Source organism: Physella acuta, unplaced genomic scaffold (assembly GCF_028476545.2).
Source record: "Physella acuta isolate Inbredline_101_S28 unplaced genomic scaffold, ASM2847654v3 ptg000931l, whole genome shotgun sequence".
Taxonomy (NCBI): Eukaryota; Metazoa; Mollusca; class Gastropoda; family Physidae; genus Physella; species Physella acuta.
Genome location: NW_026732448.1, coordinates 204,304 through 230,529, shown reverse-complemented (window position 1 = coordinate 230,529; position 26,226 = coordinate 204,304). Strand labels below are relative to the sequence as shown.

The window sequence follows — 26,226 nt, the reverse complement described above, 5'->3', positions numbered from 1 at the left end:
TAAATACAACCTTATGGTGTGCATATTTATCATTTCTTAAAAATTATTTTAGACTTTTTTGTATTAAACATGCAACAATTAAAATGTACATGTTGACTACCATGTATATATTTTTAAATTATGCAATTTTTCTTTAAAGCTCAGCTTTGCAAGTTTCATTCTGTTTTAAAACTGTGATACCTAATTGTTTACTAAGTTGTGTTGGCAAGATTTGTATTTCATTTACAAATAGACAGTTGAATAACTTTTATATGGAATGCACAGCAAGTTGACAAAAGCCTTCTTTACGCTTGATATGTTTATATGTTTATTGATATGTTATATTTTAAAAATGTGTAATGATTTAAAATGACTGTTTATTATGAGTAGAGTGACTGAAGCAAGAATTATGTTAATGCATTCAATTTCATTAAGTAGTTAGTCAAAATTACAAATTAGGCAATCATTAAGTTATAGTTGATATTTTTAATATCAGATACTGCATTATTTACACAAAGACTTTTAAATTTGTTTTAGCTATAAATGGCTTTGTATTATATAATTATTTACCTTTCATCTACTATTTTTAGAATATTCTTAAAATTAGGAAAACTGTTATAAACTTCAATACAAAGTAAAACTGTTGCTTCAGTTTAACTTAAAAAATACCTGTGGGGGTTGGGGAAGAAATTTATTTATTTATACAAGCCTACTTAACATTTGTATTTCATCCAGTTGTAGTAAAGTTCATTCATATGAAAACTTTATTGCACATTGAGCATTTTTGTTTCTCAGCTTACTTTTTAATAAGATATAGCTCTCATTTTAACTAAATATCTTGAATTAGCACAAATCGTTATTTGTAACAAATCAAATTTCATTTGTCTTTTGATTGAAATACCAATTTTAGATACTTTACTTTAGATTTATATAGAAGTTTTAACACTATTCCTTTATTAAAAAAAAATATATGTACTTGTACAAGGCAGCCATGTTACAGCAATATTATTTTAATTAAAAAATAGTTGGCATATATTTGGCTTTAGTTGTGTTTTTTTTTTTAATCTTGTGTACAAATCTTATGTCAATGGAAATTTTTTGCAGGAAGTTTTAAATCCTTCTAGTTGACTTTGATGAAGTGATAAAATGCTATAGGTTATTTAAGATATGTAAACAAGGACATAAGCAACCATAATTGTAAACGTATTTCAAAAATGTGTAATGACATATCTTAAGAAATAATTTTCAAGACAAAAGTTTGAGAACCATAACAAATATTTATTTATAGATCAGCTACAGAGCATAGAATACATTATTTTACACTTAAGCCATAATTAGGAAACAATGAGAACATTCATTGATCATTATATCTAAAACTGATCAAATTTATGCATAGTCACTATTATTCTAAACATAAATTATAATAATATTTAGTCATTTCATCAAGACTAAATTAAGTCATGTACATTATATGTTGTCAAAATCACAGGTATCATTTGGGAATTCTTTTAAATAAATATTTAATTGTAAGTGATACATGGCTTAAGATCTGTTAATATGACAATGTCTCCTGACGGCAACTTTGAGAATTATTTCAAAATAGGTTTAACTCTTAGCATCTGATTCTTACTAATCAATGTTGTAATTGACTTCAAGTTTTTAATTCAATCCATAGGGAAATGTATCATAAGTATTTAGATCACCATGTACCTGTGTTGGTCATTGCACCAAAAACAACTAAAACCGCAATCAACATTTTAACTGAGATCTACACACTATTTACATAATAGTCAACAAACCCAAACAATTACAAAGAATTTATAAAAATATTTGGTTGCAAACTTAAAAACCCATCATTTTTCTGTTGTAACAACCCATAAATAGTAAAACAAATAATCCTTTACAATTAATGTTGATGTCATTCTGGTTATAATAATAGTACTAGTAATGGTGATAAAAATCTTGAATTCAAATTAAAAAAGCATGAGCAAAAATAAATTAAGGGAATTAACTTTATTTGGCATGAACAAATGTCATGGGTAAATTTGTTTTAAACATGCTATAAAATTGAACTAATTTATATTTTCTGGATTTTCTTTTTTAACCTTGATGGTTTTCATAACTTGAAAACAAAAAACAGATTAATAAATGATAATAAAATCAAGACAAATTTCGATAACTCCATGTACTGCCATTTTTTTTTATTAATACAAATTCATCACTGTTGATCTTATTTTGCTTCCTTGTTTTGTTTTCAAATACAAGTATTAGTAAAGAGATATAGAGCCTAAATAATAAAAAGGGGACACTTGTAAGATTAAAAATGACTGGTACATAAATCATATTAAATGAAATTGAATGTGCAGAGAATAAAAAAAACTAAGAAATACAAAAATTATTTTAAAAATATAATATTTGACATCGAGAAACCAACTAAAAATATGTAAAACATTTTCAAATTGACATAAAAACCCATTGGACTCAGCTATTCATTTATGCTGTGTCCCCTATACACTACATTTACTTTATGTTTATGCCTAGTAAAAAAATTTTTTTTAAATCTAACCAAGCTAATGGTATAAGATTGTCATTTTAAAAAAAACATTAAAGGAGGTCCTATTTACTATACAGTGAATTTAATTTTTCTAAATATTTTATCTTCAAATTATATTTAACAAAGTAGACATTTAAAAAACTTGATTAAATGTATAAGTAAGGAATGTGAAAGAATAATTTTGTGCACACACTGTTTACAAAGATGACCCCTCTACAGAAATGCTGAATCAAATTATTAAAATGACATGCTCACAAGTCATGGCTAAATATGAGATGTAGCAATTCAAACTATACTAAATGAACTCCATTTCTTACCCTCATGTTAAATAATGTACATGTGTTTTTATAAATGTTCCCTGCTTGACAATAAAGTTTTTAAAAATATATAAAAAGCATCTTGATTATAACCAATTACATATTCTTTGCATTGAAGAATGAATGCACTACAAGTTAAATGATTTAAAATAAAATTACATAAGAAAAAATGTGTGATCGTTTGAATGCCAATTACAACAATCTTAATTAAGTTTACAAACCCAACAAGTTATGGGCAATAAAATATAAAAAGTATTTTAATGTGAAAGAAGGTCAATTAACAGTGCAAAGGGACGACACTGCTAAACCAATCATTTATGGGTTTATAGCTACAAACAAACAAGCACTCAATTTAAAAAATGTTTAAATCAAATAAAAAAAGAAATTAAAATTACCAACACCAAAGACAAAAAAATGTATTGAATGGGGTTAGAAATCTCTTCCTACCATCTCAATTGCCATAATAATGGGCGAAATTCTCAAATTGAAATTTACAACATATAAAAATATGTTTCTATTTAACTACATATGCATGTTTATTAGTATGTAAAAGTTCCATTATTTAACTACTGTATGCTCATGCAGAAGCTCATCTGTTTTAGAATATTTCTTTCTTGGGAAAGAGTTTAGGGGAATTGAGAGTGAGATTGGAAACCATGAATGAAACAGTAGTTACTGCATCATCTGCTGACCATACAAAATCTATATGAGCATGTTTTACAAAAAGTGGAGGAGGGTTGGGTTTAGCTCAATGAGTAAATACAGTAAGTTAATCAGCAATAAAAAGTAAGAAATTAAATTTGCTTTCATCTTACAATTTATTTACCTTTTAGGGTTTGCATTATTTTTTAATAATGTTGTCTATACAAACATGTACAAATTTAAGATGCATAGGCTTAATTTACACCACTGATTGGTCATGTCCATACATATATACATTTAAATGCATTCATTAAAACAAATAATTACAAGGCAAAAATTATATTTCCCATTTTGAAATAACACAATAACAGGACTAGAAATATATTCATGTATCAAAAAAACTTTGATTTTATAAATGTCAATTTAAAAAAGGGCATCACATTAGCCTTTATTATCAGTTACATTCCTTTACTTCATATTAATCTGTGGCTTTCTTTGCTTTGATTAATATAAAATTTGTTGCAGTAATTTTTGTATTTTATCTATTGCTATTTATATCAACAAATTAAACCTACTGTGTGAACAGGTTGAAATGTGAAAACAAATCAGCAACAGTAAAATAGCATACAAATAAAAACAGTTGGAAAAAACCTTAATGATTTTACCAATATAAATCTTTCATTCTTCAAAAAGATAGCATTTCCTTTGAGAAAGAATAAATTCCAACAACAAAATATAAAATACACTATAATGTAAAGTACTTTAAGTATTCATTTTACTTTTTAAATTTCATGACTACCAATTCTATGTAAAATTACTATATTGTAAAATATTAAAGAGATAATTACTGTAAATGAAATAATTACTGTTTTTATAAAATGACAAAGCAATTGTCTAAACATTTACACAGACATCTAATGAAAAATTAGTTACTTTCATGTCATCAAGAATGATAATTTGTCATATTAATTGTATAAAATTAAGATAAGCACCTGATAAATTATTAAGTTATTGTAAAGATTATTTGAAGTTTTATATAGTATATAGTTACATATACACTACAGTCAGTCAGTTAATATGGTGAAAAGTAACATCAGAATACTAGTGCAACACATAACTTTGAATGTGATCAATAGGTAAAATATAACAATAATTTATCAACAGTAAATAAATAGGTAGAAAATGGTGATAAAGAATTTAGTTGAATGATGATTAATTTTACCAGAATGAATGTCTGCTTTCATGAAAACTTAATAACGTGCAAGTCACATAACCCATGTAATCAATTATCACAGACATTTTCACAACAAAATGATTCAACTTTTTAAAAAAAAAACAGCTTTATAAATGGAGCACCAATTTCAAATGGACTTACATCCCACAAATCTAACCATCTTAAATCCTAGATGGGGATCAATTAGCAGCCTTGTAAGCTGAGGTTATCTATACACTATAAATCATCACTGGCAGTAAATCTTAGTGTAAGGAATGTTTGCATTTGAGGGAAATAAAACAATGATGTTTAACTATTTTGTGAACAAATTTATAAAATTATTGCACTAACCATGGTATTATTAGTTTTATAAGTTTTATTACTTGTTTTTACTCATGATATTTAGGGGACTGAAACAATGGTTTCCCTTCTTTTAATTTCTATTATGATGATTTGAGATTGTCGTAACTGACACTAAGATATGCAGAGATGGAATAAATAACTTCTGATGATGAAACTAAACATCTTAACTAATGCTTACATGCACACAGGCTGATTTGCCAATAGCAGGAATTCCAGAACATTCATTACAAGACAGTGGTAAAGCATTAAGGAATAAATCTTTTTCTTTGCTAGGATGTTCATAATCATTATGAGACCCATTTTCTGAAATTTTGCTAGAGGATGGAACCTTTGGGATTCTGTCATTTATGATTACACTGCGAGGCTGGTAATGGACCCAGGACATACTTCCTTGTGGAACCCATGAAAAACCAATACTCTGACAAGTAGTTATAAATGAAGAGTCTTTAGTTTTAATAAAACCATAGACTGTTTGATGTTTAGCCAGAAGTTTTCTAGTGAGATCTCTTAATAGAATAACACCTAAATTTTCACTGTGGAATTCTGGATCCACAAACAAGTTTGCCATGGACCCATTGAACTGCATGCATATATAAGCAACCAATCTACCATCTTTTGTAATAATGGCACTGTTCTCAAAATGTTCAATTACTTGACGAAAATATTCCACAAGTCCATCGTTGGTGCGATAATGTTTCCAGTGATCACAGACAGTCTCAGCATGGTCTTTCTTTAGCACTGTTAGCTCAAGATGATCAGGAACACTAGACCAAAGATTTTAACAAAATTCATACTTCACAAGGAGTTACTTATGAAACCAAGCAAAATATAATAAAGACTTAGAAACAACCTATATAATATGTTATGAGGTTTAACACTGTAAGGGTGGTATTACTTGTAAAAAGAATAGTGAGTTCATTGGTTTTAGTGATTACAATATGAATTAAAGGCAGAGAGACTGCATTGATAAGGTTGAGATAGTACAGATGGCATCATATACACAATTACAAAGATCAAAAAAAAGTATTCTTGGTATGCTTTTAACATATCCTCACCATACACATTTAGTAATGTAAGGGACTAACATGGTAACTTGACAAATTAAGAAATTAACTGAATTAACATACAAATGGTAGCTGAATTAACATTAATATTACTTTTTACACCTCAATTACTTACCACTTTCCAATAGTTTCTACCTCTAATTGTCTTTGATTTGTGAGTATACTAACACTAACCGTTAAATTACTATTTTGTTCCAACCCTAACAATACAACATAATTGGCCCAATACTAATATCAGTTTGTTATTGAATTTGAATTAGACAAGTTTACTGGAAAAGACTGCTATATAAAAAATCGCTATATGGTTGTGTATATAAATACACTGTATGTGTGAATGTATTACCATTCAATAAAACTGAGAAAGGAACAGCAGTTTTTAAACCAGAATATGGTTTTTGTCTTTTAATAATATAACATCATCATCATTGAATTGATTCTCAATAAGATCAAAGATATTGGCCATCTTCCAAAATGTTTCTGATTAAAGAGTGTTTGTCTTATTATCTACATTAACTACCAACTGAGTATAAAAACTTCAGACAAAGTAGGTCAAGGACCTCACATTTAATCTGGCCAATAAAATGTAACAAGACAATAAAAACAGTGAATAATTTTATGGTTACATTAATGAAAAAAACCCTGTAAATATAAAGAATATTTTTAAAAACTCACACAGCTGGTTGAGGTGGTTCTGGTTTAATCCAAGCGTACATAAATCTATGCTCTACAGATGTGACTACACCTAATTCTTTTCTGCTTTTTTCTTGAATTAAGCCAACAACATCATATGGAACTCCTTGAATGTAAATGTTTAAAATTAACATAAATTTTACATGTTCATGTGCGTGTTGCAGTTATCAATTTTTAAATTCTATAAAAAAAACCCAAACAAATTGCAAAATTTAACTGAATATAAATATAAACAATAATCAGTAAGCTCGCATACTAGAAAATTTCTTTACCTGTAAATATGGCAGGCTTTGTCCAATCTACTATAGACGGACGTTGTATAAAAAATTTGAAATCTTTTATACTTCGAGTGTGACACATATAGTAGTGTCGGAAATAGCTTGGCACCTAAGATTACAAAATTGGTAGTGTGGATTAATTATCAAAATATTTTTGTATTGCCATAACAAACACAATTCAAATTTATTCATTTTTTAATAATTCACATTTTTAATAAAATAATGTAGTATTCATTCATTCATATTTTAGCATAAAATTTGTATCTTTAAAATCGATTAAAATGAGGTGAATATAATAGCTAAAACATGTCTATGGGCTATATTCTATGATCAATTGTAATGACTTACTAAATCATTGTTCTGTGGTCTTAGTAAAAGGCAATTCCACTGAGGCCACTGATCTACTACCACTTCAAATCCTTTTAGTAGGTTGTCAAGGTGATTACACAATATGTAGTAAATCTGAGGGTTAGGTTTAAAAAAGAACTATACATTTTAAAAAAGGCTTCTTAAACCTAAAAAACTAATTTTCTGTTTAATATTGAAAATAGTGTTTAACTCAAGTTAAAACGGGTTCTGATTATCATTTTGTTCTGTTGTTAGGGCACAGATATATAACACTGCCCTAGAACTTCAAGATGTAGAAGATGTGGGAGGGTGGTATCAAGAAATGTTAAAATATAAGGAGGTGTTTTTAAAATAGAAATTATACATCATAATGTACGGTGAGAGGCTTAGTATAAAATGTAATTATAATATGTGCAAAATCTTTTTGTTGTTATGTGAGCCTGAAGCAGAACTGTAATAAATTAAATCTAATACATGAATTATTTATATTGAAAATATAATACTTATTCAGTGAGGTATCAGTAATCTTTATTTAGGAGGATTTTCTTACTTTTGCAGACCCAGGCAACTCTAAATGGAGCTGAAGTTTAAGATCTTGAGTTTCTTCAGTAGTAAGAATATGGAACATCACAGACATTTTCAATGTATTTAAATCTGCAATATAGATAAAATTATAAAATGTATTTTAAAAAAATAATAATTTAAAGAATAATATAAGAAAAAGCGAATACCTTAGTGAAAGAAAAACCAATAAAGAAACAACATAGTGGGGGAAGGGAGAGATAGAGTGTGAAAAAGCTACACTACAGACACTATTTCTACACTACAGGCAATGTTTTAACTCCTTGCAGTGCACTATCCTGTGAACTGTGAAAGTCAACAACCTAGAGGGTAAACACTAGATGGATAAAACATAGAGGCACTTCTACGTTCCTCATAGAGCTACAAAACTAATTTTTTGTTAATAAGATATTAAACCATAACAACTAAGCACTACCTATTTAAAGAGTACAGTAATTTCAGAAAACCTTGATATTTGATTATTTAATATCAATATCCTTACCCATAATACTAAACAATATCCATCTTAACAAAAGAGTAGTTGTATATTTAAATTATGTAATTTGTTTTTTAAACTTTAATTAAATCTAAGAAAACAAAACAAGTTATTTAAAAAGTCTAGTGACAATTTAAGCGCAACTTCCTTATGTTATCCATAACAATTTTAAATCGTCATCACGTTCAATAGATGCGTCATCACGTTCCATGGCTGCGCCATCACGTTCAGTAGGCGCGCAATGGTTTTTAGTCATATAACTATATTGCTATATAGTACTGTAGTGTATTATGTATAATGTAAGTTTAAAAAAAATTTTGTGACCGAACGAAAGGATATTTTTGAAAACTTTCTTCGGCAATATTGTTCTAAATTATGGCAGGAATCGATTGGTAAATGTTTCAAGTCGCTAAGTGGTCTGGTTGCCGAGATATGGGCCAAAAACTGCATTTTTTCGAGGTTTTTTTGGCTTTTCTGGGAAATCCAGGAAGGAATTCCGGAATTTTTTTGGCCCACTATCATCCTCGTAACTTGCTTAACATAATTGCTTTTGGAACTAGTCCTCGATATTGCTTCGTTGAGGAGGAGATACAACTTAAAGCTGCGAACACACACCCATCCATCGAGAAATGACGGGTTAATAAACGCAATTCTCCAGAATGGAAATAGCGCTAAAAATGGCATTCAGAAGAAAGATGGGGAAGACAACATCACAGAATGGATAAGAATAGATGGGAACAACATCACAGAATGTATAAGAATAGATGGGAACAACATCACAGAATGGATAAGAAAAGATGAAAAGACAGCTTCACAGTATGGATGAGAAAAGACATCAAAATATGGTTACGCTCAACATAGATCTAGAAAGAGACACTGTAGGATGCAGTTACTGAGTTAGTAGACTGTAAGTAGTATTGCTAACTCTGATTCAGTTAGTGTTATGGTCAAAATTATATTTCTAAGTAAAAGTAGAACTATTTTTTTATCTAGAATATTTTTTATATTATATAGAGAGTGTATTACCAGTTTCAGATAATGCCACAAAAAACTGAATCTTCTTTAAAAGGAGTGTAACATTACAGGTTAGTACGGTTAGTAGAACAAAACTACCTGGCACATGTAGAACAAAACAGCACAGGAATGATATTTAGAATCGACCCTTTGAAAGGAGTGTAACATTACAGGTTAGTAGAACAAAATGACCTGGCACCAGAGTTTTTTAACCGCCCCCCCCCCCCCCCCCCCCGAACGAAATGAAATTTATATAATTTATATAGAAAATATATACTTTTAACAGTGTCCCCCCCCCCCCCCCCCCGGAGAAAAAAGTCTGGAAGAAACACTGCCTGGCACAGGTAGAACAAACAGCACAGGGATGATATTTAGAATCGACCCTTTGAATCCCGGACAGATTGTCGTCGTCGTTCCCCCCCCCCCCCCCCCCCAGCGTGGCCTCAACCAACACTAACCCTAACCCTTATCATTTCTGACCAAAATATTAAACATGAGGTTACAAGACTAGAACAGTTTTACTTTGACTTACGAATGCCCTGACATACACAATTTAGTTACGAGCAGTCAGGCAAGCATTTTCTTTGCATTGAGTTACAACTTTATTACAAGCTAAGTAAGATAAGAGGAATCAGATCTTCTGGTTTCAGTTCATGGAAAAGAAACACCCCAACAGCTGCAACTATTCATGCATAGTAGCTATTTTATGACACTTGTCTAACTCATTTCTAAAACTAAAACATTCCAAAAAAAGAAGAAATAATCTAGATATTAAAGTAGGAAATTAATATAAAAATAATAGACCTAATAAAATAATAGTAACTAGAGGGTCTAATACTAAATTACTATAGATCTAGATCTAGTAATACTGAACTGTATGACACTGTAGAGAGAGTGTAGACTCTATGTTTAAAGTTTAATGTTTGTTACCTTGGATTAATTTAAACTACTGAAGGAATCCAACGTTACACCTTCAATGTCTTTAATAATATAAATACAGGTCTAAATAGATGTAGTCTAGATCTAGTCCACTAGATTCTAGATCTACAGCCTAAGTTTATTTTGTCCAACACTACCGTGTCACTTCAAAGACCTTGAAAAGCACGAACGACAACCGTGTTATTCCGCAAACTATAGCCAAATCATTGTAAACTGAACTTTGACCTTTAGCCGCGTTACAGTCTCTTGGCTCTAACTAAGCCCAGGTATATTTTTCACTTTCACGCAAGCTATGTGTGACCCTTTGCGTGGTTTTGTTTTAAAACGCAGTAGTTAATCTCATTCGGAACGTCTGACCCACTACCACCAATACCACCCCACATGTATCGCAATAAATTAAACGTCTTAAACCTAACCTTAATAACAACTTAATGGTGAAGAACGACACTCATGCCAATTATATTTTGGGGTCGTTCATGAATGACGTACACTACACTCCCAGGGGTTCTAGCACACTAGCAGTCCATCCAAATATTCTAGGCTTAATCTAGATTCTAGAATATAGCCTATAATTTATTTTATTCGAAATATTTTTAACGATTCGACATTAAATAAACCGCGAGTGATCTCCCCTAAACTTTCTCGAATATTCTTATTTAACACTACGGGGGATGGCAACTCGGGATATAGACAATATTTTTAATACATGTTTACTTTCTCGTATAAAAAGTATAAAGAAAGTATTGTAATCGTGCAAAAAAAAGAGAGATTTTTGCAAATCTCGACGTTTTAAACCTCCCTGAGTTGAAAAAACATAGTTTTGCAATCTTGTCCGTTGTTCTGTGTGTGTGTCTATGTCTGTAAACACGATAACTTGAGTACAGTGTTTCTTCCAGACTTTTTTCTCCGGGGGGGGGGGGGGGGCACTTGAAATTTTCGAGGGGGGGGGGGTAGACTTTCTTCGGGGGGGGGGCGGACTGTTAAAACTATATATTTTCTATATAAATTATATACATTTCATTTCGTTCGGGGGGGGGGGGGGCGGTAGAATTTTTTCGGGGGGCTGGAAGAAACTCTGCTTGAGTACCGTTACAGCTAGGTTAATGAAATTTCATATATAAGTATTATATCAAATTTGCAGATCTATATCAACTTTTCAGCGATTTCCGATAACCGGAAGTGGAACTTTTCTACTTTCAATTTTTCTAAAGCCTATAAATTGAGTACTGTTTCAGATAGATAAATGATATTTCACATGTAAGTAAAAGATCTAATTCTCTGCCTTCTGTCAAATTTTGAGTTATTTCCGTTGACCAGAAATAGTAATTTACGCTATTTCGGATTCCTCAAAAAGCGCATGTGAATTTATAGCGTACTAATAATAATCCGCACTATTAAAAATCATGTCTGTATCCCGAGTTGCCATCCCCCGTAGTGTTATGTAAGAATATTCGAAAAAGTTTACTTTTTAACTACTTAAACTTTTTAAAAATATAATAGAACCTCGTAGAGAAAAGAATTGCGCACCAAGTGAATGCCTAACAATAGATTTTTTTCCTAACTTTTAACATTGGTCAAGACTCGATGACAATGCAATACGACACAAAATGTGACCTAATTAAATGTTCAATTAACTTTTTAATATTAATTAGTATTTACTTTATAAAGTACTATTTTCCGCTGTATGATACACACTATGAATATAACTTGTATGCGTTCATTCGGTGCGCAATTCTTTTCGCCTATTTGTGTTTTCTCGAAAAACGAATGGTTTTGTTCACAAGCTTCTACATTTCTATAGCCCGATATATATATATATATATATATATATATATATATATATATATATATATATATATATATATATATATATATATATATATATATATATTGAAAGCAGTGTACTTTTTATATTTTATACACGATTGTGTATATATACTACATCATTATGTATATAGCAGACGCTCCGGGTCAAAGGTCATGCTTGTTTTATAAAAATGTTCTATAACATTTTCTGTAAGTGTGAACGCTAAAGTATACATGTTCTGTGGAGAAAATTATTCCAGATAAAAATAACTTTTGGACAGGCTTTGTGTTCTAGAAATGTATAATATACATGTCGTAAGTGTAAACGCGGTATAACAAACACAGTAGCTTCATAGGACGGGGGCAGAGGTGCAGTCCGCATCGGATGACAACATATGGACGTCATGACACCATGACTAAACATTGTAAAACTTACTTTCATAGCTTTGTTGTATCGAGCTAAAATAATAAAGATTAGTGAGAGAGGAGTGACACACTACGGAAAATGCAAAGTTTTTGGGGACTATGGATTGACACCTTTAGTAAACGCACATGGTAACACCCGACTTTGTGACACCACTAACCAAACACATTTTTTAAAAAAAAACTGCTCATGATTTATTTAAATTTTTCTTTCATGCTTTTAATGTTGTAAAATGATTAATAAGTTCATTGAAATTTACGGGTGCTGGATTCCGATCTCACAAAAGAGTCAAAGTTTATTTATAGTGATATTACTACGGATGGGCCCTGTTCGACCGACCCCCACTACTTGTAAAGTAAGAAAGGACTGGGGTCCTTTTTGGAAATTTAAATGATTTCTACAATAGAAAAGAAACTGGATTTTCATTTTCTTTTTTAAATTATGTAAAACAATTATTAAAATTCCAATTTAAAAATCAAACATTTTTTAAAGAGGGAAAAAGGCTCCTAAATGCCTTGGGCCCCTATGCCCTGCTTACGCTAGCTTTACGGTAGCTACGTCACTGATTGAAAGCGTGTGTGTGTGTCTTTGATGCATTTCTATACTGTTCATCCGAGTGCCATGAAACTTTGGGGACTTGGTGAAAATACCCATGGCAAGGTTTCTGCCAAAAAAAAATACTCTCAGGGTTGGTTTTTTTTTCTATAAACGGTATATAAAAATTAAAGTCAAATGCAGTTTGGCACCATAGTTCCAGAGTAGCTATCTTAGCACTTGGTATCCATTTATCCGTTGATTGAGCGTCCTACATAGATGAGTGTCATGGTTATTACTTGATTTCAACGGTAAAACTGCACGAGGCGCATCCGTGACTGAATGACACAGAGCGCCCCGAGCTCCCCCGTGAGCACTGTGACGCCTACGTTCGTTTAAAAAAAGGCTATCCACTAAGAACACGACAGACTACTATAATCGTTCACTAAATCAATAAGGCGCGTCCTCCGGCGTCCCAGCAGGATGCGATTTGCCACCCACCCCCCCCGTAAGCCACATTTTGCCTACGTTTGTTTTAAAAAGTGCGATACACTATGGACACGTAAGGCTAAAATAATTATTCACTGAATCGAATCAGGCATTTTCGACGAGGTGTGCTCTACCTCACTTTTACAGAGGGTGATTAATGAACACTTAAGGCTTTTATACAGCACGCCTTGGACCGTCTTGGCGGTAGTGTGGACAAACCCGGCCATTATAACTATGATCCAACAAATACAGCGCTGGAATTTTTTTTTTTACATTTTAATATTTCCGTTTTAGAAAAAAAAATGTCTCGCGTCTAAAAAAAAATTACGATTTGTAACGCATCGATGAAATCCTCTTAAATATTTGCGGTAGTCTTTCTTATGAGCTCGCAGCAACCAGCCGGACGGGTACGCAATTTGTTATATAAGAACATTGGAAAAATTTAGAGATCTTTATGTTGTGTAATGTTTGGAGCTAAATTAAATTATGTAAATATTTTAGAAACAATCGATGTTTTAAAAAATAAAACTGATATTTAGGCGAGGTCTGGCTTTTTCTTTATGACAATGTGTTATGTGTGACGGTTGGGAGGAGGAGATAAAAATCATCATTTATAGATGTCGCCTTAATGAAGTCTACACCACGATGAAGCCCCATAGACAAAGACTTATACAATTTGCGTTAAAACACGGTTAAATTATAATTAGTAAATTTTAATTTCTAAAAGACTATTACCCCCCCCCCCCCCAGTTCTTAGTCCGTGGTTGACGCCTGGGCAAAATATAATTCCCTCACCTGTGAATAAAGTTAACCACCGAAAACCGGCTAGCGAACGCTGTAATTTAATCGTGTTATTTTTCCCTTTTATTGTTGAATTTAGTACATTTTAAACAGTGTTTCTTCCAGACTTTTTTTCTCCGCGGGGGGGGGGGGCACTTGAAATTTTCGGGGGGGGGGTCGGTAGACTTTCTTCTTTCTTCGGGGGGGGGGGGGGGGCGGACACTGTTAAAAGAGTATATATTTTCTATATAAATTATATAAATTTCATTTCGTTCAAGGGGGGGGGGGGGCGGTAAATTTTTTCGGGGGGGGGGGGGGGGGGCGAAGAGATGCCTGGAAGAAACTCTGATTTTAAAGTAAAATTTTAAAGATTAACCTAATGTCTTTTTTTTTTTATTAAATAGAACGGCCTACTTTTTTCTATTCTTTCATTATTTTCATTGTAGAGATGATGAATGAATCTGGGAAGTTAAAACTAACTCGCTGCATTAGAAGTGAGTAAAAATTAACTTACATTTGCCACATCCCACAAACAAGGAACAGACACTGTGAACTAAATTTAAGCTTATAAAAACATTTACTAGTTAGATCTACATAGTCTAGCTTGATTATGATACCTCCCCAGCCTATTTAATTATTTATTAGCCTACTACACAAATCATTTGCCAAAAAGGACAGTGATGAAAAAATAATTTCAAGAAGCAGCGTGTACAGTATTATATTGTTTTTACTTTAGAATACCAATAAATGTTGATGCTTACCCTGAGAATTTAAAAAATAAATTGAATATAATTCTTTTGATAAAGATAAAATGATATACAACCAGTTACAACATTTTTATTTTGTGTAAATTTTTCTAGGCCTAAATATTCTTCATATTTAGTTTGCATAACGCCCAAATCGACATTCGGGTAAGCTTTATCAGTACTGACGTTTATGCCTCACAGAAAAATTGAGCGGTTGGATTAGTTCAACAGAGAAAAAAACACAATGTCCAAGCGTCGAATCGATGTTGGAGATAGCATGTCCAATACTAAGAAAAATAGGTTTCGTATACACAGTATTAGTGTCTACTTATCACGATTGTCAATAAAACAATTTTGTATTTAATGATATTAACTCGACAAAAGTCGCCTAAAATTGTGTTACCCATTATCGATAATAGTAATGTTACCTGAGGAAAAAATTCAATCATCTTGATCTAGAATAATCTAGATTCTCTATAATTTAAATCTTTCTTTAAAAAGATGTAATCTTAATCCTAGATCTAGGTCTATATTAAACAGCTTATGAAAAAGAAAGGTTTAGCCTAATAGAAGTAAAATAATTAACGAAGTGACTACTCTGAAGATTTTTCTCCCCAACGTCTCCACTTAGTCGGCAAAAGATAGCTCTGCGCATGCGCAGTGACCTATGGCTAGGGTTAGGGCTAGAATGAGGGTTAGGGGTAGGATTAGGATTAGTGTTAGGGATAGGATTAGGGTTGGTGTTTGGGTTCTGTGGTTGTATCAGCCAATAATTAATGCAGCAGAATGTAAATTACCGTGCGTAAAATGGGCCTAGGCTAGTAATGTTAAAAGTTGCCTCAAAAGGCGCGTCTTCTTCTGGCTAGAATCATCCAAAACTATACTCCATGTTATGTGTATAATTAAAGAATATCATGACATCTAGCCACCAGGCTGGGTGTAATGGTAACGTCTTATAAATATTTCAATTTCAAGGTCTGTTACTAGTTGATGTGATAATCGATATCCCGCTATAACAATTTAAGGAATTTTAAAAAAAATTATTGAATTGGCTAGGCCTACTCCTTTTCAATTACGGTTAATTTGTTTTAGCATCCAACAAATGAAGTATAAAAATAGTACATTAACACCAGTGCATCTGATATTGCAGAATCTGTTTAAGCCACAAGTTACCTTTTCAAACCTGAAGGTATATAGGGCAAGTGAAGTAGAGTTCACTTGTTTCTGTGACCTCGGCATATGAAGAGATAGTGTGTGTTTAGGCCAAACTGATCAAATATCATGACTGGGATTCTATTAAATAATTAGGCACCCAATCATATAGGCCTAGGCCTGCTATAAATTACTTTTAGGCCTGTATACAAATTTGAAGGAAGATAAATAGGCATACTTGGTTAGTGGTACACACATAATAGGCCTAAACATTGTTCGCTTCAGATTTTGGTAAAATAAGTAATGAATAAAATTAATGCTAAAAAGAGTTTAACCTTAGGCTAGAGGGCCTAGTATATAGGCCTACTTTTTTAAAATAATGAATATTCCCTATTCATTAGTTCAGCTAGTAAAATCTAAAATGTGCTTTTACCAGAGATGAAGATGCAAGTGGAGATAAAAAAGATGAAAAGGGTGGAAAATCTCAATCAATATTTGAACAGTTCAACATACCAAGGCCTACACTTCAGCTTAATCCATTTACTGGTAAAATATACTTTTTAATTAGCTTTTGAATTACATTAAATTAGCTTAGTTGGATATATGTAGCCTGACCAACATGACAAAATACTTTACCAATAGGCCTACATTGTGATAAAGTTGAATAAAAATTGTTTGGCATAAATTATAATATGAAAAAGTAAACTTTATCATGTAACTGCTTGTTACTTCATTAACAAGTGGTAGTACTACTTAATGAAGTTAGTTGTGGAAGACTATTAGTGAGATAAATTTCAGAAATGTGACTAAAATTGCACTGATTTTTTTATTGCATTAATTTCTTTTTGCAGGTCTACCATTTACCCCACGTTATTATGAGTTGTTTCGTAAGCGTTCTACTCTACCTGTCTGGGAATACAAAGAAAGATTTGTTGATATGGTAACTAAACATCAGACAATTGTGTTGGTTGGTGAAACTGGATCTGGCAAAACTACTCAGGTAAGGTAGTTTAATATAAATTTTAAAATTTATTGTAATTAGGCCTATAAACCTACTTATTATATTATTTGTTTTTTTAATAAATATTTTTACAGATACCACAATGGTGTCTGGAGTGGGTTAGAGCTAGAAATCCTAAAAAAGGTGTTGCATGTACACAGCCTCGTAGAGTAGCTGCTATGTCAGTTGCACAACGTGTTTCAGAAGAGATGGATGTATGTTTAGGTCAAGAAGTTGGTTATAGCATTAGGTTTGAAGACTGTACATCTCAAAAGACTGTTCTCAAGTAAGCCAATATAATTTATTTTACCAAAATTTTTTTGGATCTGTTTGCAAAAAAAAAAAAAAAAATCTTAGTTTTAAAAATAAAATAAGAGTATTTTAATATCCCATTCAACATTTTATTTTAAGACAGATAGTGCACTATTATGTTCATTTAAATTTCATTTTATAAATTGATATTTAGTAATAACTTTAATTTAAATATTTACATGCCTATGTAACTAAATTAATTTGTGTATAAAAAACTTATCTGATAACTTTTTTTTAGATACATGACAGATGGTATGCTTCTGCGAGAAGCAATGTCTGACCCATTGTTGGAAGCTTATGGAATCATTATGCTTGATGAGGCCCATGAACGTACTTTAGCTACTGACATTTTAATGGGTTTACTAAAAGAAGTTGCTAAGCAAAGACCAGATTTGAAAATAATCATCATGAGTGCAACTTTGGATGCTGGCAAGTTTCAGGTAACTTAATTTAAAAAAAAAAGTATATATCTATTATTGTATGTAGGCCTACTACTGTGGAAGAAGATTGGGTAACTTCTAAGGCATACTCTAATTTGGATTATGGATTATGATTCAACTTAACCCACTTGTTTTACTGTGGTCACACAATATTGTATAAAAAATTATTAAAACTATGTTAATAAAAATTAAAGAATACCTGTCTTTGAAGTAAATTCTCATAGTAAAAAATTATTGTGTAAAGTTAACTTCTCAAGCGTGGCGGTCCATGGGGCAAGTGATGTAGAGTTATCCTGTCTCTGTGACCTCAGCATATTACTGTGTAGCTGATACTTAATTGTTTTAACATGTTATTTTTTAATTTTAAATAGCTTAGTTCACATTTTACTACATTTGTTGTCTAAAAAGTTACAGCTTCATTTCACGCAATTATTCTCAATAGACTTACTTTGATAATGCACCACTAATGAGTGTGCCAGGAAGAACCCATCCTGTAGAAATATTTTATACACCTGAACCTGAGAGAGATTATTTGGAAGCAGCCATCAGAACTGTTATTCAAATTCATATGTGTGAAGAGACGGAAGGAGATATGCTATTGTTTCTCACAGGTCAAGAGGTAAATTTTCAAGTTATTAAATACTAGAAATTCAAAATGTAAAATATTCCTAATACAGTCAAACCTAATTGTGTCAAAAACCAATAAGGCGACAAGTTATCCAAGGTTGTAATACATGAGTTTTACTGTAAACGTAATCTATATAGATTTTAAACACTTATTATATTCAAGTAGTTAGATGACTATAACCCCAAAATGTATTTAAAACATGCTTATTATTTTTATAATTATTTTATTGTACAGGAAATAGACGAAGCATGTAAAAGAATACAAAGAGAAATAGATAATCTTGGACAGGATGTTGGTGATCTGAAATGTATTCCCTTATATTCCACTTTACCACCAAATCTTCAGCAACGGATTTTTGAACCTCCTCCACCAAAAAAAGCTAATGGTGCTATAGGCAGAAAAGTAGTTGTATCTACAAATTTAGCAGAAACATCTCTAACCATTGATGGTGTTGTATTTGTTATAGACCCTGGATTTGCAAAGCAAAAGGTAATAGTACCTCATGTATTTGTAAAAACCAAATTTTTTTAAAAGCATTACTTTGTTTTAGTTCTAAACATAATTTCATGAGAACTTTTGTAAGCCGCTGTATTGAAATAACTATACATTTCAGAATTTGTCTGGATTATAGTTTTTTTTAAAATTGATGTATTCTGTTTAGGTATATAACCCTCGTATTAGAGTGGAGTCTCTTCTCGTCACTGCCATTTCTAAAGCCAGTGCACAACAAAGAGCGGGAAGAGCAGGGCGTACAAGGCCAGGCAAATGTTTTCGTTTGTACACAGAAAAAGCCTACAAACAAGAAATGCAGGAAAACACATATCCAGAAATTCTCAGATCAAACCTTGGTACTGTTGTATTACAGCTTAAAAAACTAGGAATTGATGATTTAGTGCATTTTGATTTTATGGATCCACCAGGTATTTATTAAGTTTTAATAGGGTTGTTACATAAAATATATTTACCCAACAGATATTTTGTTACATTTTTGCTTTAATAGCAGTGATTTTCTATGAAATTTCCCTATCAACATTGTTTTCCATATTCTAATTGCTTGTCTTAACACACAATGGGCTGAATACTTCTGCCTACATCAAATATGTTTCTGTGCTTTAAGTTACTGACTGTATAAAAGTCATAAGATTCTAAATTAAGTCAGCTCACTACATTTTATTCAATTTTGGATTGTACCATACTGCTTTTTGTTTAATTTAAAAGTTCTTTTAAAAATTCTGCCCTGTATTCTAGCTCCCGAAACTCTTATGCGAGCTCTGGAGTTGCTCAATTATCTTGCTGCTCTTGATGATGATGGTGAAATTACTGAGCTTGGTTCTATGATGGCGGAGTTCCCTCTTGATCCTCAACTAGCTAAGATGGTTATTGCTAGCTGTGACAACAACTGTTCCAATGAAGTGCTTTCAATAACAGCTATGCTTTCAGGTATAAAGGGGTTATACATTTAATTTCAAGAGTTTTACATCCTCTGCTGATTTTTTTGTTGTTAGTGGTACTTAAGAATTATTTTATAAGATATGTATTATAAGATGTTGAATGTGCACACACCTCATTTTGCGTTTTTAAAGCTATTAAAAAGCATTATTTCCTTTTTGTTTATATGTATGAAAAAGTTTTTTACACTTGGCAAATGCCAGTTTAGCAAGAGTAAGAAACTTTTTTAATGCTTGTAGAATGACTTCAAATAATTGTTCTTCCTATTTAGAAAAATAAAATGTTTTAAAGAATTCCTAAGTTCCATTAAAATGTCCAGGTTAAAAGGCTATACACAATTTTGGTGTAATAAAGACCTTAATAGCTAGGGGTGTAGTGCACTTCTAACATACTGGCTTCCTTTTAGTGACCTTGAACTAATGGCGCTGGGGATGGGCCGTGTGGCCCCACCCGCTTCTCGTGTTTAGTCCCGCAGTGTTTTGTCAGACCCATGGAAGCCAAGAAAGCTGCAGATGAGTCTAAGATGAGGTTCGCTCACATAGACGGCGATCACCTCACCCTTCTGAACGTGTATCATGCATTCAAGCAAAGTAAGTTTAATGTTAATCTAGCTTTATCTTACATTTTCATGTTGTTTATTAGTTAATAGTGTGATATTTATAACAATGCAAGTGTGTGTGCTTTATGTACTATTTATAAAAACTTCTTCTGACTAGAAATGTAGTTCATGCTTTGGCATCTGTATTTCAGATCATGAAGATCCTCAGTGGTGCTATGATAACTTTGTGAATTACCGGTCATTGAAGAGTGCAGATAATGTTCGTCAACAGCTGGCCAGAATTATGGACCGTTTCAATTTACGCAGATCCAGCACAGAATTCACATCTCGTGACTACTATATTAATATCAGAAAAGCTTTGGTGTCTGGATTCTTTATGCAAGTAAGTAGCTTGATTACTATTTCCTAATACCTTTAAAGAAAAGGCTATTAATAATTAAAAACAGCTATCATGGTTACCATCAGATTTGTTTACAAATATTAACGCACTTCAGTCTTTTAATTTCATCCCCATGACAGGTAGCACATCTAGAACGCACAGGTCACTATTTAACAGTAAAAGATAGCCAGGTTGTACAACTCCACCCGTCTACAGTACTAGATCACAAACCAGACTGGGTTCTCTACAATGAGTTTGTGCTTACAACAAAAAATTACATACGTACAGTCACAGACGTCAAACCTGAGTGGTGAGTCCCCTACTATTAAATCCAGTTTATTTTAATGAATAAACCAATGTTAGTGTGAGGGTGGGGATTTTTATGAGGGCGTCACGAATGAATCCAACAACACACAGTTCAAGTTCAACTATAATTGTTCTTTATTAAAATGATATATATGTTCAAGTTTCTACCTAACTGATCTACACTGTACTATTTACTTCTACTACTGACTGTTCATACCACATGCTACCTACTACTACGCACTCCCATGATCAATCCTAACACTAACTACCGTTCTCCAGCTCTATATATTACGACCGTCTCTGACCGCTTCCTAACCTTCTGCCCTCGCTAGCTAATCATGATCTCCCGGCCTCACAGTGGCCCACGCCTCAGTGGTCAGCTGACCGTCCCACGTGACCGGTCAGCCCTGTGCGCCCATTGGCCTCTCTACCCAACCAACTAGGCCTATAGTCTGTTTCTGCTAACCTATATCTGCTAAATATGTCTGACGTAATCTTGCGTCATCACATATCTCCCTCCCTTTCTGTAGCTGACAAATTATATTTTTCAGCGTCTGCTACTAATCTAATACATCAACAACTATCTATCTTACTACTCTATTCTATCCCTAACATGAATCATGTAAATCAAATACAAAATGGGACAGCACAGTTTACAAAAACATAAAATCTTGTGTCTGTGTTCCCGAAAAAAAAATGTCATTGTTCTAGTTCTTGTGTAGGTATCCTGACGTCTGTAGTGTTTCTGCTTGATAATGTATGTCAATATTATGGTATGTGTGAATCCAATCATGTGTAACTCAGTTCTGGCTAGGTTGTCATGTACTGGCCTTGAGCCAATCTTAGTGGTAATGTGTAACTGGTTGAACGGCTCAGCAAGCAGTGTAAGTGTAGGTGTAAGTTATGTAATTGTTGGCGTTCCTCTGTGGTGGGTGGTTTGTGGCGAGTTTTGATGTAAATTCCCGTGAGGCGGGTGTATGCGTAACTTCGTTGGTCAATGTGATGACGCAACAATCTCATCTCAACGCTGGTTGAGACGTCCACGTAGAGTGATTATACGATGAACTGGAGCTGTCTGATGCGGTGGCGAACAATGACGTAACGTTCCGACGCTGGGAACTTGGACGATGGGTCGTCTACCCTTTGTATGTGCCGACGTAGGTGTACGTAGCTGGCGGTCTGTTATTCAACCCCAGTGCGGGGGCGAAGCGGTGGCGATGCGTCCGCTGTCTTGACCAGGGCAATTCTCTGTTAAGCAGGGCTGTTCACTGTCCAGGTAATTCAACGTAATCAGAGCTTCAGGTGGCGGCATTCTTTGAAGTGTTTGCTTCATCTCGTCTCATTCTGAATAAGCGTAGTGGGTCTGAAATGGCATTTCGAGACTATAAGCAATGGCTTTACGTGAACAATTTAGTGCCCGCGCAGACAAGTATTCAGACAGAGGTACCTTCCATTAAAAAAAAACCTCAATCCCAAATTTATACGTGCTGAACATTTGTCTGGCGGCATAACAACATTAAGAAAATAACATTACAAAATTAACCAGATAAAAAAGAGTACACTCTAATCTAACAACAATCTGTAAAGCCTAATAAACTCAATAGACGTAAACACTACTAGAGCTTAGAAATAGTTTCACAAAAAGAATAGACATGTGTGTATCAATAATAACGTGTCATTCAAATCAACATTTCAACACGTGATCAAATGGTGGAGCAGCTCTCACTATCTGACTTCTGACAACTTAAACTGGCTGGCTTGACTTAATGACTGACTTCACTTATGACTTCAGTAATTTGACTGACTTCACTTTTGACTTCAGTAGCTTGACTTATTTCACTTTAACTGACTTCAGTAACTTCACTGACCGACTTAAACTTCGACGACTTAAACGTCTTCACTTTGACTTCAAAGACTTTTCCTTGACTTCAACGACTTCAATATGACTTCAAATACTTCAACGTCTGACTTAGATTAACCTTACTTCGACTTCAAAGATTTCAACGACATCACTTTGATTTCAAAGACTTCACTATAATTTCGACGATTTCACTTCTTCACTATGACTTCAACGACTTATTGACTGACCTGACTAACTTCAAATGACTTCTTTGACTTCACGCCGATTTCTCGGCGACTTAGATTCACACAAAAATACCTCGACTTGACTTCACAATTATGTTCATTATTCAAATTCATTTATGGAGACGGTCCGGGTCACATTCTTGGTCATGGGGTTGATGTTCTGGGGCAGTTGCGTGTTATCTATTTGCTGTACTTTCAGTTTCACTAATTCTATCGCTAACTATGCTTTTGTTCTTGACATGTTTTACTATCTTGACTATCTTGTTTTCTAACTTCTTCTCTACAAATGTTTCAACTTCTTCTCCTGTTTTGTCTAATGGTATGCCCTGTTTATAGCATTGAAACTCTGCCTCCATGGTTGTGTATGTGTGTGTGTGTGTTGAGGTAAGTTAACAAAACTAAGGCAACAGTGCGTAACAATAGAATGTGTAAGGCAGAAAAACCGCTGGCACAAACTATCCAGCACGGGTATAAACCCAAACGTTTAAAAAAAATGATGGAAGGTACTTATCTTTTTGAACATGGTGACTGTTCCCTTGTATTGGTAATCCACTCGTTCTGGTTGAAGAAACCCGCTGTTGTGTTGAGTTATAGGAAGCTGTACACCAGATGTACTCCGTCATGAGTAACCCGATATACAGTCTTTCCTGTCCTCGACCCGCGGTTCGTCCCGCGCTCCGCCAGTTGTGAGGGTACAGGTGTTTTGATGATGGTTACCACCCACCAGTTGTGATGGTACGAAACGAATGAGTGCAATAACACACAGTTCAAGTTCAACTATAATTGTTCTTTATTAAAATGATATATATGTTCAAGTTTCTACCTAACTGATCTACACTGTACTATTTACTTCTACTACTGACTGTTCATACCACATGCTACCTACTACTACGCACTCCCATGATCAATCCTAACACTAACTACCGTTCTCCAGCTCTACATATTACGACCGTCTCTGACCGCTTCCTAACCTTCTGCCCTCGCTAGCTAATCATGATCTCCCGGCCTCACAGTGGCCCACGCCTCAGTGGTCAGCTGACCGTCCCACGTGACCGGTCAGCCCTGTGCGCCCATTGGCCTCTCTACCCAACCAACTAGGCCTATAGTCTGTTTCTGCTAACCTATATCTGCTAAACATGTCTGACGTAATCTTGCGTCATCACAGTTAGCCAAAGAAATCTTGGTTGTTAAATTTAGATTTCTAAACATTTTGAGTTGTTTTGTTTGTTCTGTTTAGGCTGGTGAAAATTGCACCACAGTACTACGATATGGCAAACTTTCCAATGTGTGAGGCAAAGAGACAACTAGAAAGAATAATTGCTAAGCTTCAGACAGGAAGAGGGGGAAACAACTAACAGTTCTTTGATGATTTGTTTTATGTTTGGAAATGAAATTGTCATTTTAATCATGTTTTGCACACTGGATACAAAAAATCAATCCTGTATAACATACTGTTTTTATATACATTTCAAATTATTGTCTATTTTCTGTTTCAACACTGGTTAAAACATCCAAGTTTCAATGCTCTTGCTCGAATTATGGACAGTTGATGAATTAAATTATTATTTAGGAGCTGAATTATTTTATTCTGTAATACTAAATTAATTTTCAAATTGATGTTTTTTGTTAAAAAAGTGCCATTATGAATATTTCAAATCTAGAAAACAAAGATCTGCTTAAAAACTTCATACATTTTTACTTATGATTATTGGCACTATATTATTTTACATTTAACAAATGAAAATGGTTTCAAATCATGCTTGTAATTAGGGCAATGGAGAGTTAATAATTATAAATATTTGATTTATTAAGCTCATGTAAAAAAAAAAAACTTGTTTTTTTTTTTTAAGTTCTATGAAATAAAGCTAATTAAAATGTATATTTTGTAGACATGTTACTGGACCACAGAGGAATCATTTAAAATTTCATCTTGCTGTAATTGTGGAAATTATTTTAGGACTTGTAGTTTTTTCTTTTTATTGCAGTTCTTGAAATAATTTCCTCATTAAAATTCACATTTTTAATACAATAATTTAGAGTTGTTTTTCTTACCAGTAATATTTGTAAGTCAATCATCACTATGGACAGTTTAACTTAACGTCAGAGTAGATCAGCTATCTGAAGTACTAGCGCCTAACAATGGTAAAGATTTGAAGACTTACCTAAGTGACACATGAGAAGTCAATAGATGTAACATCTATTTAAGACAAGCACACATTTTTATATTTTTGTAAATTGGAATTTCTGTTCAACTAGTTAATAAATCATGGAAAGGCCTTTGTATGATAATGTAATTATTAAAGGTGAACATATACATCCTCTCCCACTAATGAGTACGCCCAGTGGCGTAGCCAGGATCGTCTCAAGGGGGGGGGGGGGGGTTCCAATTTTTACCCGGGGACAAACTTTCGATTTGCAACCCCCTCCCCTCAAACTTTTCATTTGCACCCCCCCCCCTCATACTTGATATATATATACCGAGGGGTCTATGGGGGGGGGGGGTTATGACCCCCCCCCCCCTGCCTACGCCACTCTATGATATTACTTAGTAGACAACAGATGTAGGCTTTTAAACTCAACTGCAGTTAAACAAAACAGAACATGATTTTTTTATTAATAAACACCCAAAATATTTTTAACCAAATGGGTTTGGATGTGCAGGGACGTTGATTTGATCTG

The 26,226-nt window shown here is 33.1% G+C and overlaps 3 protein-coding genes across 5 annotated transcripts in view; 1 reads left to right on the top strand and 2 right to left on the bottom strand.

The window, feature by feature from the left end:
- Positions 1 to 1,247: 1,247 nt before the first annotated feature.
- On the bottom strand, positions 1,248 to 15,105 carry LOC131953578 (glycine N-acyltransferase-like protein Keg1). 2 transcript variants are annotated; one of them, XM_059316812.1, is made up of 6 exons: positions 15,006 to 15,105; positions 7,999 to 8,102; positions 7,449 to 7,562; positions 7,095 to 7,209; positions 6,805 to 6,928; positions 1,248 to 5,832 (listed from the first exon to the last, which is right to left on the bottom strand). In XM_059316812.1, the coding sequence occupies exons 2-6, from the start codon at positions 8,083 to 8,085 to the stop codon at positions 5,232 to 5,234; spliced, it is 1,041 nt and encodes a 346-aa protein (XP_059172795.1). In that variant the 5' UTR covers positions 8,086 to 8,102; positions 15,006 to 15,105; the 3' UTR covers positions 1,248 to 5,231. The 2 variants fall into 2 exon arrangements, with proteins under 2 accessions (XP_059172795.1, XP_059172794.1); XM_059316811.1 differs by lacking the exon at positions 15,006 to 15,105 and adding an exon at positions 10,450 to 10,632.
- A 305-nt stretch (positions 15,106 to 15,410) lies between these two features.
- Positions 15,411 to 25,573, top strand: LOC131953577 (putative pre-mRNA-splicing factor ATP-dependent RNA helicase PRP1). The gene is made up of 13 exons (XM_059316810.1): positions 15,411 to 15,537; positions 16,826 to 16,935; positions 17,241 to 17,389; positions 17,485 to 17,675; positions 17,940 to 18,141; positions 18,584 to 18,760; positions 19,004 to 19,258; positions 19,431 to 19,689; positions 20,018 to 20,209; positions 20,686 to 20,808; positions 20,969 to 21,159; positions 21,297 to 21,466; positions 24,785 to 25,573. Exons 1-13 carry the CDS (start codon positions 15,482 to 15,484, stop codon positions 24,900 to 24,902), a joined length of 2,193 nt encoding a protein of 730 aa, XP_059172793.1. The 5' UTR covers positions 15,411 to 15,481; the 3' UTR covers positions 24,903 to 25,573.
- Positions 25,574 to 26,140: 567 nt separating this feature from the next.
- LOC131953574 (anti-sigma-I factor RsgI6-like) overlaps positions 26,141 to 26,226 on the bottom strand; it is a 51,378-nt gene continuing 51,292 nt past the window's right edge. For both annotated transcript variants that reach the window (XM_059316807.1, XM_059316806.1), the window contains exon 14: positions 26,141 to 26,223. In XM_059316807.1, the coding sequence (XP_059172790.1) occupies positions 26,183 to 26,223 (41 nt within the window). In that variant the 3' untranslated portion in view covers positions 26,141 to 26,182. The remainder of the gene's footprint in view (positions 26,224 to 26,226) is intronic.